The sequence below is a fragment of the Pectinophora gossypiella genome, chromosome 18 (genome assembly GCF_024362695.1).
Source record: "Pectinophora gossypiella chromosome 18, ilPecGoss1.1, whole genome shotgun sequence".
Taxonomy (NCBI): Eukaryota; Metazoa; Arthropoda; class Insecta; order Lepidoptera; family Gelechiidae; genus Pectinophora; species Pectinophora gossypiella.
Window position 1 is genome coordinate 6,646,788 of NC_065421.1, and position 15,139 is coordinate 6,661,926.

The following is a 15,139-nucleotide window of genomic DNA, read 5'->3' on the forward strand; positions in this document are numbered from 1 at the left end:
AGTAAGATTTTTATTGTTTAGTATGAGTCATAACAAATTCTCACCTCTTGCCGGCTGGCGGTAGTGCGCACGATTTCGAGGTACATGTCGTACACGTACCGCGCCATGTGCGGCATGTCGCGCACGCGCAGCACCAGCGCCTCGGGCACGTTGGCCGCCACGCCGCGCTGCGCCGGATACTTCTCCCCCGGGATTATCTCCAGTTCCAACGGACGTTCTACCAGCTATTGACAAGATATCACTTATAATTGTAGGTTTCATTGTTGATAAACTAGAACTAAAGCCACACCCCCGACATTCCATATAAAACTCTCATTGTAACCTCCTTAGCGGTCATTTAGTCTTCAGTAAGACTCACGAGGGGGTGAGGTAACTCTAGCTCAACGCACGATACAATTTGGTGCGGGGCGTAGTCATTATTCTATTCGTAGTATTTATTCTACGGCTTAAGTTAAAGTCTAAGTAGGTAAGTATAGAATGTTCTTAGGCAAAGCAATAGATTTCTTATAGATTTCTTGAGATATATATAAAGTAGCGTAAGTTGTGACAGTCTGTGTTAATTGGTTACAGTATCTGAGACTCAATATGATTTTAATTTCCCCTCCGTTTACAATTTTGAAAATGGCCGCACCTCATTTTTAAAAGAAAAAAACTGACAACAACGTATCTGACCTGGTTGAAAGTAGGCTGCAGCTCGAAGCAGTTCCGGAAGAGTCCAGCCCTCGCGAAGATGTACAGTCCGAGGCGTGCTCGCGACGCGGCCACGATCAGTCGGCGCAGGTCGCGCACGTGGCCCACTGCGCGCGTGCGCACTAACGATACTAGGGCCACGTCGTTCTGTTGACCTTGGTACTTGTCTACTGTTGTCACCTGCAAAATAATAAGTATATGATAAGCAAAGTATATACTAAACTCTATTGTAAACTGCACTAAGTCTTGGATGGTAACGGAAAAATCTGTGGTAGTTGGTTAGTTGGCAGGTTACTTCTCAACTAGTATTGGCTACGTATTGTGTACTTCTAGCGCTAAAATTCTAGTGAGACAATCAGTCCAAATATCAATATTGAAACATTTCCGTCTATAGAACTGAATTGACAGAGTTTAACTTAATTTAGTTGATAACTTAAGAATCACAATTTTGGGGTTAGTGAGCCACGTCAAAAAGTAGAGTATCGCGAAAGTTAGTATTGATGTTTGTTACATTTTCTCGCAAAAACTACTGAAGATTGTGATGAAACTTCACAGTAATATAGGTAATACCTCATACGGGCTGTAAGTGACATCGTAACGAATACTGAGGGAGATGATTCATTATTCTGAGTTATTCGAAATTCTACTTGATATTAACTCGGAATCATCGTCTGAATTATCCCCCTCAGTATTCGTTACGATGCCACTGATACCCTGTAATTTCCTAGTTTACCTTATGGGGGCGTCCTATGAGCGGGTTGTCGGCGCAACGCTTGTCGATGACGTCACGGATGAGGTGCTTCTGTCCGTTGTAGGTGGTCAGGATGGAGATGCGCTCCGCCGGCCAGCCCACCAGTCGCATATACATGAACACTGCTACCACGTACTCCGCCTCCGCCAGGTTCTGTAACAGACGTGTACGGTCACGAGTACTAATATACGAGTATATACACTTTGCAACCATTTCACATTAACTTTTTTGACAAATTGAACCGTAATCCTTATTAAATGTCAAATATGATAATGCGACAGGGTTCTAAAGTGGGTACATGATATTGCTCATAACTGTACATATTACACATACATGCATATATAAACAGCCTATATGCGTCCCACAGGTCGGCACAGGCCTCCCCTCAATCAACCGGAGTTGGTGTAGATATTAGGAATCATTTATTTCACACACATAAAAGGGTGTTAAGTGACACCGTAACGAAAACTTCGGGGGATAATTCAGACCGCAAATCTGAGTTAATATTAAGTGGTATTTTCCGTCGCAAAACCGTCAAAATCTTAGTGTTTTTTTAAATTATTTTCAGTTCCACAAAACACATAAGTATTTGCGACGGAAAATTCCACTTGATAGTAACTCAGAATCATGAGCAAAATCATCCTCCTCAGTATTCGTTACGGTGTCACTAACACCCTGTTGTGTATAAGACTCACATCCGCAATGCGCGTATATCATAGTTGTCACTGTTCCGTGCTTCGGAAGGCACGTCAAGCCGTTTGTCCCGGTTACTACTTACTGATGTAAGTACGTAAGTAGTCGTTATATGAGCCATATCAGGGTCCTTTACCTAACCTAATCTAACCCTGACACCAGGGTTGATGAGGTCGGTTCTCTACCTCACAACCCACACGATAGAAGAAGAAGAAGACTGTTGTCAGAAACAACTTGTGGAGGTCATTTACATTGGCGTCTTAAGCGAGATGTTACATTAATATTGTTGAAAATCACACAGGGTACTGAAATGACTCCTCAATATGCCGGAATCGTGCCCTAAGCTTCTTCGGACATATTATGCGGTCTCCGAAGCACAGTCTGTAGAAGCAGATCATCGTTGGGCAAATGGATGGCAAACGTGCGCGAGGAAGGGCGCCTACGAGGTGGTCTGACATCGTGAAGAAGACGGTGGGCGGCAGCATACAAAGGGCGGTCCACGCAGCATATAGCCGTACCGAGTGGAAAACCATAACCTGTGGTCGCGATCCTCAGCAGTGAGGGAACGACGAAGACGAAGACTGAAATAACAGTCCCAATAAGGGTGGGTTTGCATAAAAGCGGAGCAGACAATGCGGATATGCAGAAATTCAAATCGACCAATCAACGCGAGGAAGACGCTGCGATTAATTTATTCCGCAATACGAGTACTCTACCCCTCTCCGCTTTGGTGGAAACTCACCTTTCATCAAACAAATCGGTTGAAAGTCGTCCTATCAGCAAGGTAACAAATAAGGTCGTAGTAGCTCCTATACAATATAATTACTATTCTTTATTAACTATTCAGAATCACAATTTAATTGGGTCGTAATTTACATGTAAAGCCGTAGTAGCCATTGATTGTCGTGGCGCCTGGAATGTTTTGTATAACCCTTTGTGAGTTATTGCCTGACAAATACTTCTATATGAACGTCAATTTGAATAACGACATGTCCCATTTATATTGACAATGGTGGACCAGAATAAATAATTACCGCGCTTGCGTAATAAATCTTCGGTCGTTTTCGTTAAAAGCAATCATGGTAAGGAAAAACGTGTTAGATAAAATATTCTGAAGGTGTGGTGTAGGCATGTGAAATCGTATATCGGCCTCCGTGGTCCAGTGGTTGAGCGTTGTGCTCACGATCCGGAGGTCCCGGGTTCGAATCCCGAAATGTTTAGGTATAGTAATACACACCTCTACCTACCCCCTCGGGGAATCAAGCATCATGCTATGTTATTACCGTACCGATACAGAATCGTAGTATTTAGAAAGATTTAATTCAATTCAATTATTGCACCAAAATAAAATCTAATAATTACAAAAGTGACTTAACTAGTACGTGGAAAATGGCGGCATTATCGCTTAAAGCGATTTCTTACAGGTAACCATAAGGTGAGGAAAATATGCAAAAGTGCAAAGATTAGAGATTTCAGCTCGATTATATTATGTTTATGTACTTATACATTAATGAATTGGGTCGTGTACTGGGGTCACGATAAATTATGAAATTCTGCTTACTAAATGATGATGATGATGATGAAATATAGACAGATCTAAAATTAACCAAAAATATTTTCTTTTTTTTTCTATTTAACTTATTTATGAATTTTAATCAAGAAATTATTTTTATCAAAAAGTTAATCAAGAAAAGACATTTTATCACGTTTTTCTATGACGTGCTTTTTCATACAAATTCCATAATAATTTCGTGTTTTGACCTTTAGTAAAAAGTAACTGATTTGACTATTTGGAAAATAGCCTATTATTTCACAAAATACATGGAACAGTTACAAGAATAAACGAGAAACGATAATTGTTTATGTTACGTATTTTTAGTTCAAGGTTTAGTTGTAATTGTGAATCATTGTTTTACATTAATACATCTCCTGCAAGTTTCTTCCAAAGTGAAAACGATGTGTTACATTTGATAGGATGTTTATTTGAAGGAAATACGTTATATATAATGATTAGCAGTAATTGCACACTCGTAACTTCTTCAGAATCCTGATACCGACCCTGCCGGCGTGGTCGACGATTTCCCTCATTCAGCGCTTATCGCTGTCGATCCACTAGGGTCGATTAATTCTTTCAAATATTCTTCCTCTCAGACGACGCCTTGAGCCGAGGTTCGCGCCCAACTGGGCACTTTTAGGCCTGTTGTACATACATACATACATAAACTCACGCCCGTAATCCCTAATGGGGTGGGCAGAGCCACAAGTAATCAAAGACAACTTGCAGCCACTGTTGATACGAAGTCCAAAGATGGATATGATGAACCTTATGGTCTTAGGCCTGTTGTCTTATATTTATTACCAGGTGAGAGCCCTCAGCGCTCCCTATTTGTCCGGCCAAGTATACGTAGTTAATGCCATCTGCGGCAAATCTACAATAAGTCACGTCAAAAAAAAACTCGTAACTTCATTTCAATATTCCCAACCCTATGAAATGTAAAATCATGATATTTGTTATTACGATAAGACAAGTATAAAAAAAATAGTTTATAGTCACGCAAAATTGAGTAGTATCTTAAATCAAAGATAAATTATGAAATTCTGATTACTAAATAAAGACAGATCGAAAACTGACGGGTAACATTTCTTTTCTATTTAATTTATTTGTGAATCAAGAAAAACGTAATAATAAGTCCAACATCTTATCACGTTTTTCTATATTGTACACAGTGTACTTGTTCATACAAATTCTTTAGTCATTTTATGTTTAGATTTTTAGTAAAAAGTAACTGTTTTGTCTAGTTGGAACCTAGCCTATAGTCAAATGAGGTAGTATTTAGGAAAACTCAAAACAAGATAGAAGTGATGGCGTCTGTGGAGCTGGTGTGTAGTGTGTACGGTCACGAGCATTAATATGTATACACTTTGGTACCATGTCACATTAACTTTTTGACAAATTGAACTGTAAGTCTCACTAAATGTGAAATATGTTAGTGCGACAGAGTCCTAAAGTGGCTACATTATATTGCTCATGACTGTACTCCGCCATTACCTGGTAGAAGTAAGGGCTGGGCTCGGTCTCGCCGGCGCCGTTGAAGTCGTCGACGTTGACGAGCTGGAAGTCGTGCCGCAGGCCCGCGTTGGCGGCGCGGTACTCCGGCAGGCGCAGCACGTGTGACAGGTCGCCCAGCGCACGGTACCGCCAGCGGTACAAGTTGCAGATACTGGAGAATAAAGAAGAATTTGGTATTCTATCTATCTATCGACGACCTCCGTGGTCCAGTGGTTGAGCGTTGGCCCTGACACCAGGGTGAATGAAGTCGGTACTCCACCTCACAACCCACACGATAGATAGATAGATTCAAATTCAGAATGTTATTTCACAGATATTGCAACCTTATTACGCCTATAGATCGGGAAAGATCAATTAAGTTAAGGAATACTTAGCACGGTCTGTCAATGGATGATTGACACTGTATTCAATACAAAACAATACAAATACACTTTATTGCACACAACATATAAAACAAGTTTTACACACATAGACGAAAGATACAGACAGTACAATCTGGCGGACTTACTTAGCAGCAGTTTTATTCTGTTTAAACTAAGGAACATAGTTGCTTTAAACTAAATGAAATCTTCATAAATGCACAAATTGAATGCAAAGATGCAAGACCTTAACCAATTTATGCAAATATCAATATTATCGGTAATGTGGCGCTTAAACCAAACAGGTTAAAATTAGATATTCACTTCGCAATCTGTTTGGAATGTACTTGAAAATTCCACCAGACTGATTGCTGATAGCAGTCAAAATTACGCGGATCCATTGCGTCGGTAATATAAAGTGCGTCCATGAAATACATCGGAGCCAACTTCAAACCAGCATTGCATACCAATGCATCATTAATATATTTTATTTCACTGATGTGGCCAAAACATTAACATTTGGTTGAAGATAAATTGCATTGGTAATATCGTCAAGAGGGGCGATGGGGAGAAGACGATGTGTGGCCGGAGAATATTGATTTAAGTTTTTAATTCGATATTGTTACTTCTAAAAAGTAGCATGGAGAATGCTACACCGAGACTCTAAGAGCGTGGCTCTTAACACGTTGACAGTCCCCATACAAAATGTTTCGACTTCCTTGTAAGTCCCGCATATTATTTCAAACTTTGCGGAATTCAAGTGGAGCACCCGCCCTTAGTGCGTACCTGGTCGTTTCTTAGTGACCCATGTATGGGTCACGGACGTATGGGGCTAGTCCGTCATGACCCGTATATGGATCACTGGCCTATCAACGTGTTAAATTAGTGATGATGATGATTGTTACTTCTGATTGTTTTAATTCTGTATATGGTTTAGGACATAAAGAAAATTTACGAATAATAATCAACCCGCACCTCGCAGAAGACACAGAAGCCTGCTTGGATATCTGAGTTTTTGGTTACGATATGGGAGAATTTGGGTGTATGAGTATAAATAATATGTACTGAGTGATGGGATAAAAAGTTAATGTAAGAGGTCCCTATTACAACGAAGCAAACAGGAGGGTTATGTACTTATCTCAAGACAACGGCCATATATGTTAATCTCAGGCCACCTGAGTTGGTGACTATTTACCCGGCTGTGGCTAATAAACAAACGGAAATAGTATTTAAACTGCTAAAAATGATGTAACATCCTAAAGAAAACTCAAGTTTAGTAGAAAATGATGTCATGACTGCTTTTAGGTCATTCGTCGTAAAAGTTTACGATAGTAATCAACGTGGACTATGACACTATTAACATAGAGTAAGTAGATTTTGAACAAAGTGGGTAAACAAAAAGGTTACATTAGTTTTTCCAAGAAACCAAGTCAAATTGTTAATTATTTTTGGGTCTCATACGAGATGAACGGCCATCGTCTTCTCCCTACCGGGTGAGAGCCTTCAGCGCTCTCCATTTGTCCGGCCAAGTAGTTAATGCCATCTGCGGCAAATCTACAATAAGTCACGTCAAAAAAAAACGTCTTCTCCCTAGCATTAGGGATAATGATAATGAAAAACGGGAGTTTTTCACAGGGTCCGTTTAGCTAACCTGAAGATTTGACAGGTCCGGTTTCATACAGAAGCGACTGCCTGTCTGACCTTCCAACCCGCGAAGGGAAAACCAGCCCAATACAGGTTAGGGCACATACCTCCGAAAATGCATTTAATACGAGATGAACCATCAACTCGGCAAAATTATTTGAATGACTAAAAAACATAACGATTTGGTGTATATGGGTCCTACATAAGATCACGCCATATTCCCGTTGGGGTAGGCAGAGACCACGGAATTCCACTTACTACGATCCTGACACACCATTTTCGCTTCTTCCACTTTCATCAAAGATAATACAGTACAATAACGCTTAATTGCACATATAAACACAACACTAAAAACAATTACAAAAGTGACAAGAGAAGCACAATCGGCGGCCTTATTGCTAAATAGCAATTTCTTCCAGGCAACCTTAGGGTGAAAGAACTTGCTACATATTGGAGTCGGGGACGGTGCAATACAGGTATAAATGCTTCATGCGCGCTAGTTAAGGAATCCACTTCCGCATCATCAGCATTCCATAACAATACTGATGTCAACTTTACATGTAAGAACTAGATTAAGAAATTGTATGTTGTTGCAATAACCTAGTTTAAGATTTTAGATGTAAGCAATTTATTATTGCATTAGGTCAGTATATAAACATAAGTAACTAGCTCTAAGATGTTCTTTACACTACGTTCTCTTGAATAAACGTATCGTGTCTCCCGGAGTCTGTGTCTCAATTATCTACACCTTAATTGGCGCAGCCGGTTGAGCCGTTCCAGTGAAATCCGTCGTCGTGGTCGTAACGCTATCCGCCAGGCAGAACAAATTTTGAAGACGCTGTCCTGACGCTACAGTAGACGCCGACGAAACAGATTTACGTGTGTTTCGACACTTCGGGAACGGACAACGAACCTTATAAATTTATTGAGGTGATAACACGACGCAGCTTCGAGACGCAACATCAAGAGTAACCAGTGTAAAGATCCACGGAAAGGGCAGCAAGAGTACGTGGGTTATGTGAGTAGTGTCACTATTCCCTCCCCGTCCCTTTCCGTTTAGTAGGGAAACGTATTATATCGTGAGAGAGACACTCCGCTTTCAAACCATATAACACACAACTTAAATTCATTTTATTATCACATAAGACACTCCGCTGAACTGGTAATTTAATTGATATATATTTGTATTTGTATTTATAAGGGTTAATTGTGTGGATAGGAATTAATTGCAGGGATAGGATTAATTACGTAAACTTGTAGGGAACTGTATTATACTGTATACAAGGACACCTCGCTTTGGTACTGTATAATACACAAAAATAATCTATTCCTTTACCACGAAAGACAACCTCGCTCGACTGGTAATTTAATAGAAAACGTAGAAATTCATAGGGATCGTATCATATTGAATAAAAGGACACCTCGCTTTTTGTTCTCTATAATACACAATAAAATTCAATTTTGTTGCCACGAAAGACAACCTCGCTCGACTGGTAACTTAATCGATGTAACTTATAAATAAATAAATAAGGATAATAAAGAAGGAAGGAAGGAAACAATTCGATAAAGAAATATATTTAGGGCCTCAGTATTATATAGAATTAAAGACACCTCGCTTTCGTTCTTTATAATACATTATTAGTATTAAAATCTATTCCTTTGTCACGACAGACAACCTCGCTCGACTGGCAATTTAATAGAAAACGTAGAAATTCATAGGGACCGTATCATATTGAATAAAAGGACACCTCGCTTTTTGTTCTCTATAATACAAAATAAAAATCAATTTTGTTGCCACGAAAGACAACCTCGCTCGACTGGTAACTTAATCGATATAACGTATAAATATCATTTAAGAGTGATCTGAAGCAAAACGAATAATTATTTCATGTTATTCCTAGCAGAAAATAAGTGTATGGGCAGTAATATTATATAATATAATAATTTCGTTGTAAATCATATTTTATATTTTTAAAATGTAAAGGCATAGATTTTTTCATAAACCTAACATAGGTTCCGAAAAAATCTATAATAGGGATGGAGAAGTTAAGGAATCCACTTCCGCATCATCAGCATTCCATAACAATACTGATGTCAACTTTACATGTAAGAACTAGATTAAGAAATTGTATGTTGTTGCAATAACCTAGTTTAAGATTTTAGATGTAAGCAATTTATTATTGCATTAGGTCAGTATATAAACATAAGTAACTAGCTCTAAGATGTTCTTTACACTACGTTCTCTTCAATAAACGTATCGCGTCTCCCGGAGTCTGTGTCTCAATTATCTACACCTTAATTCGCTCGCCGGCATAGAGTACTCTCTGTATATATCTGTATATTTATTATAACCAAAGCCAGTAGGTATACTATATATACTAACCTGGGTCTAGCACGTCCTTGGGCATCAAGCTCTACGTAAGGCACCCCAAGCCTGACCATCCTGGTGAAGAGGCTCTGCTCCATGTTGCAGTACTTCTGGAAGGCCATGTTCTTGACCACGGGCGGCAGTTGGTGGTGATCTCCGATCATGATCCACCGCTTCAGGCGAGACCGCCCGTCTTGAGGGTTTTGAAGTAGCAATGGAATAAACGTCTCGATTTCCAGGATTTGAGCAGACTCTTCCATTAGGATGTTGTCGTATTTGAATCCTGTGGGGATTTGTAAAAGTATTAGGGTTTTAACGTGGCTATTTTAAACAAGGTTCCAAATTAGGGCAGGCCGTCTTTAGTACGTATATTTTTTGTGTTAAACAGTTGATCATCTACCTAGCATTATCCCGTTTTCCACAGGGTCCGCTTACCTAACCTGACGATTTGACAGATCCGGTTTTTTACAGAAGCGACTGCCTGTCTGACCTTCCAACTCACGAAGGGAAAACCAGCCCAATACAGGTTAGGGCACATACCTCCGAAAATGCATTTCTCGGGAATGTGGATTTCTTCACGATGTTTTCCTTCACTGAGCACGTGATAATCATTTATGATCCAAACATGAATACGAAAACAAATTCGACAATCATTAGTTAAGGCCTGTGCTGGATTCGAATCTGCGACCTCAAAGTGAAAGGCAAGAGGCAAAACCAACTGGGCTACCAGTGCAATATCTCTTTCTTCTTCCTGGTCCATTCCCATTTACTTGGGTCGGCTTGCCTAATTATGCGTCGCCAGGCAGGCCGGTTCTTGTTTACCTCTGGTAGTTGTTAAACAATGTCATATAAACTAGAAAGAATAACATAAAATATGCTTTCATACACTAAATTACTATTACTACTCTTTTAGTTTTTTTTTTTGTGAATAGTTATAAAAAGTTCTTCTGTTCTAAAGTTGTTTTGGTTGACTTTCCATAATAATTTTAAATTTAAATGTAAAATTTTGCGATTGAGAAGCTTCCAAACTGGTTTACAAGGTCTTCGTCCTTGACTATACACGAAATATGGAACTGTTACCTAATACCATGTAACATAATACTAAGAACTCAGTATAATTGTAAACATCGCCAAAGTCACGTATTATATGACGTTTATAAGAAACGCTATAAACATATTTGGCGCATGCATAATATTCTACGAAGTCGTACGACTAATCGCAGTATAAATACGGAAGGAGTGATAACATAATGGTCGGCCAAAAGTGGACATAGTAATAACCATTTTCTTACGTCAGAACATTTTTGTAATGCCTATGGTAAGGGCTTTTTGGCGGGCAACGGGAACGGGACAGTTGCTTTCTTCATTGAATAATCTAAATAATTAATACGAAGTGGTGTTTTGTGGTTAATGATCGCATTAAGTTAGTCGGAAGACATTCGCGAGTATTATTATATCGGAGTATTCAATAAACAAAGTGTATCTGCCTATTTTCGCTTCGTGCCAGGAAGCCGCTTCATAACGCGAAAAGTTTATGCGGACTTTTGAGTTAATTCGTTTGAGGTTCAGAGTAGGAGTCTACTCCGAGGGTGGGGGCTTAGGTTTCATCATCATCACCTTTCATCATTTCATTAATCATCAAGAAAAAAAAATACGTAAGACATGGCTGCATGGGCATAGTTCCCTTTGCCTTACCCTTCGAGGAAAACCAAAACAAAAAAAATGCCTATGGTAATACTCAGCCTATACAACGGCTTGAGAAGTCAGTAATACTTCAACACGAAGCACCATTTTATGTACCACATTTATGCACGCAGCATAATCATTGGCAAGAGGGAAACCACTGCCCTATTTTTCCCTAAAAAAGTAGCATGGAAAATACTACACCGACAAGAGCGTGGCTTTTATATTAGTGATGTGAGCATTTTCACTAGTAAAATTTAATCTAAAATATACATAATAAAAATAAATTCTCGATTAATTTATTTATATCGCAAGTCCCATGGTATGTACATGTATAAAATTACATTATCATTAAATGTGTAGTAAATAAATAGTTAATTAAAGCGAAAATTTCGCGGAAAGCTTTAACACTTTATATAAATTACTGCATAAATTATATTAATCATGTACACATAAATTGCTCAAAAATTATTAGCACAATAAATTATACGACACTGTGCTATCTACTGCACTAAAACAAAACACAGGTACGAAATTCAGATTGTTAATTATATTAATTAAGTATGCGATGCGATGTAGGAATGTCGGTAAACTGTCAGCCATATAGTCTGATTAGGTAGGACAGGTTCTATAGGCACTATGTTACAAAGACGTACGAAATTAAGAGACTCCATTTAAAACTTGCAAATAAAAAATACTGCACACTTTATACACTTTACTATCAAATCTAAAGAAGAGCACAATAGACGAACTTATCACTAAGTGGCAATAAATTTATTTTATTCTTGTTCTTCTTAAGTAGTAACTTACCCATCTGTACAAGTTCCGATCGCTTCAGCGCGGCGTGTGTGCACGTCATGGCGATGATCTTAGCTTCCTTCACCAACAGGTACTTTGACCTGTCCAGCCCGGAACGGAGCAGCTCAAAAGCGCGGAACTCCTCCAGTTCTTCGAAAATGTGATCTATGTACCTGTAATTTAATTATAATGAAATTTAGGTATTCATTACAGCCTGTGTACCTCGGACATAACATCTTGCTAAATTAGTAAATAAAATAAATAAGACGACAAATATATGAATGCGTAAAATATGACCGCTAGTGAAAAATTTATGACTCAATAAATTTTGCTGGATTTATGCCTTTGGCGCGAACGACACGGTATTAAAAACACATTTGAAGACAATTTTTGTACCCGACTCTGTTCATATTTATTTTTAGGAAAGTTTTGTGACTTATTGAACCGTTCTTCTTTATTCTGCGAACATTTTTTATAAGTATTTGTAATTGATTTTGACATATGGAACGCAAACAAAATATTTAAGTAAACTCACCGGTAGCAACTTTTGGCCACCTCCATGTCTTCCTCGTACGATTTGCCAGGGAACAGAGGTTTCGGAGCATCTTCGAAGAACTCGTGGAACGGAAACTCTTTTTGGATTGTTTCTATCGTCTGTCGAAGAAATGAGGAATTTGTGAAAATTATCACATTGGACCGTAGTTTAGTGACGCTTATTAAATATCGATCATGGTTCAAAGTTTTAAAGGTTTTAAATATAATTTCTCAGTAGTCTATAACGTGTACCCACAATTAACCTGAAATTCAGCATGATGTACTTTCCAATGATGGCAGACTCTAGGATGCCGCATCATGGTACGATGAAGACATATTCCCAGTGAAGAGAACGTGAATTGTGACAAATTCTCGCAATTGATACGCTTAATCATATCACAAAAATCACTTTGTGATCCATAGTTTGGTTAGGACATTATGGATTCGAAAGTAAGATGATGCGTGCTTCGGAAGACTTGTTAAGCCGTTGGCCTCCCAGTTACTACTTTCTGGTGTAAGTACGTAGTCGTTACATGAGCCATGTCAGGGGTCTATGGTGGCTCAATAATACCCCTGCCACCAGAGATGATCAGGTTGGTCATCGACCTCACAACCCACACGATAGAAGAAAAAAATTGCTTCGCGGTCAATAGACCGCCCTACTCCGTCGTCTGCGCAAGCCCTTACGGTTTCATACATTCTTGGCTCGGTGTACAAAACATTGTTAAGGAGATTTCAAGCATGGGTTAAATGTATACAGTCATGTAAGTGCAATTTATTCGTGACTAAGGCCCGTCCAACCCACTCTTGAATGATGTCTCGTCATACCGTCATCATTAGACCCTAGTCATGTCAATGTGACGTCAATTGTTCCTCGATGATTCAATATTATTGTCATTTTCGTCATCAATATAATTAATTAATTAATTTTATTATAATTGGAGCCGTGGCAGCCCAGTTGGTAGAACGCTTGCCTCTCACTTTGAGGCCGCAGGTTCGAATCCAGCACAGGGCTAAAGCAATGATTATCGAGTTTGTTATCGAATTCATGTTTGGAACATAAACGATTATCACGTGCTCAGCGGTGAAGGAAAACATCGTGAGGAAACCCACATTCCCCAGAAATACATTTTCGGAGATATGTGACCTAACCTGTATTGGGATGGTTTTCCCTTCGCGGGTTGGAAGGTCAGACAGGCAGTCGCTTTTGTAAAAAAACGCACCTGTCAAATCTTCGGGTTAGGTAAGCGGACACTGTGAGAAACGGAATAATGCTAGGGGGATGAATACAAGTAAGCTGAAAACACGGACATAAAATGTGATAAGATCTGCAAATTACTGTTTCCTGGCAAATAAATTATATTCAATTCTAAAGTAAGTACATACGGAGTCTCGCTGACACTTGTCGAGGAAGGCCTGGTAGCGCGGGCGCACGTGGTACACGTGGAAGTGGTGCGCCAGCTCGCAGGTGGCGCCCGCGTCGCCGCCCGCGTCCAGCGTGCGCTGCAGCCGGGACACTTGGTTCAAGAGCTCCAGCCGCTTGGCTAGCACGTAGTTCACACGCCCGTATCTGATAGGAGATAGACAGGTCAACAGCGTATTCTTTTAGGTACTGTTACTGAGTCTCCACCGGATTTAGTATACTGAATCTTAAAGTATTTTTTATTTTTTAAACGTCGCGATGAAACCCACATTGCCGAGAAATGCGTATGTGTCCTAATCTGTATTGGGCTGGTTTTCCTTTCACGGGTTGGAAGGTCTGACAGGCAGTCGCTTGAGAAGCAAGCCGGTGAAGTACAGAACCACAGATACTAAATTATAGCGTAAATAATTTACCTGGAGAAATCCTTATCAGTCTGCAGCGCCTCTTCGCCGTGTCCAAGACGCAGCAGATGTCGCTCATCCACGTCGAGCTCAGCGACCTTCTCGAACAGCTGATTGAGGGCCTGGTTACTGTGGGTGACCACCAGGGTGCGCTGCCACGGGTAGTTGTGGTATATGTTCGATATTATTTGCACTGCTACGTCCGTTTTACCTGGAACAATTGACGGTGATAACATCCGCGCAGATTACCTCGTACCAAAGAGGCTACATAAGAGTGAGGTCTCTGATTCGCAAGGAAAAAAAGTCGACTTCAAAATGTGTCTAATAATATAAGCTCAGGAATCTATCCCAATTAGGGTCAGTGGCAGCCCTAGGGCGGTGCGAGGTGTGCCACCGCACCGGGCGCCGAAATGGGGGGGGGGGCAGAATCAACCAAGACTGGTTCACCCTGGCCGCAAACTAAAACTTCATCAGGTTAGATTGCGGCCATATAATACTCATACCGGGTGGCCTTAAACAACATTTATAAAAGATTTAAATAGGTAAATTTCGGTGGCCGTAAGCTAATCGAAACATTTTGTATATTAAGATAGATTGCCCCGGACTATTGAGTCGTTTCCAACTGAGGGCTCCAGCTCGTTATCCGCGCTATTCGATCACACCGTTGCGTCCACCTCTTCGCAGAACTGTTCTTGGTACTAACTCACCTGTTCCCAGACTATGCA

General features: G+C 39.9%; 1 protein-coding gene across 1 annotated transcript in view; it reads right to left on the reverse strand.

The window, feature by feature from the left end:
- LOC126374962 (RNA helicase aquarius) overlaps positions 1 to 15,139 on the reverse strand; it is a 78,726-nt gene that overhangs the window by 1,824 nt on the left and 61,763 nt on the right. The window contains exons 18-26 of the mRNA XM_050021760.1: positions 14,427 to 14,625; positions 13,977 to 14,160; positions 12,592 to 12,710; positions 12,069 to 12,229; positions 9,591 to 9,858; positions 5,184 to 5,355; positions 1,424 to 1,594; positions 673 to 870; positions 45 to 224 (exon numbers count right to left, since the gene is read on the reverse strand). Of these exons, the coding sequence (XP_049877717.1) occupies positions 45 to 224; positions 673 to 870; positions 1,424 to 1,594; positions 5,184 to 5,355; positions 9,591 to 9,858; positions 12,069 to 12,229; positions 12,592 to 12,710; positions 13,977 to 14,160; positions 14,427 to 14,625 (1,652 nt within the window). The remainder of the gene's footprint in view (positions 1 to 44; positions 225 to 672; positions 871 to 1,423; positions 1,595 to 5,183; positions 5,356 to 9,590; positions 9,859 to 12,068; positions 12,230 to 12,591; positions 12,711 to 13,976; positions 14,161 to 14,426; positions 14,626 to 15,139) is intronic.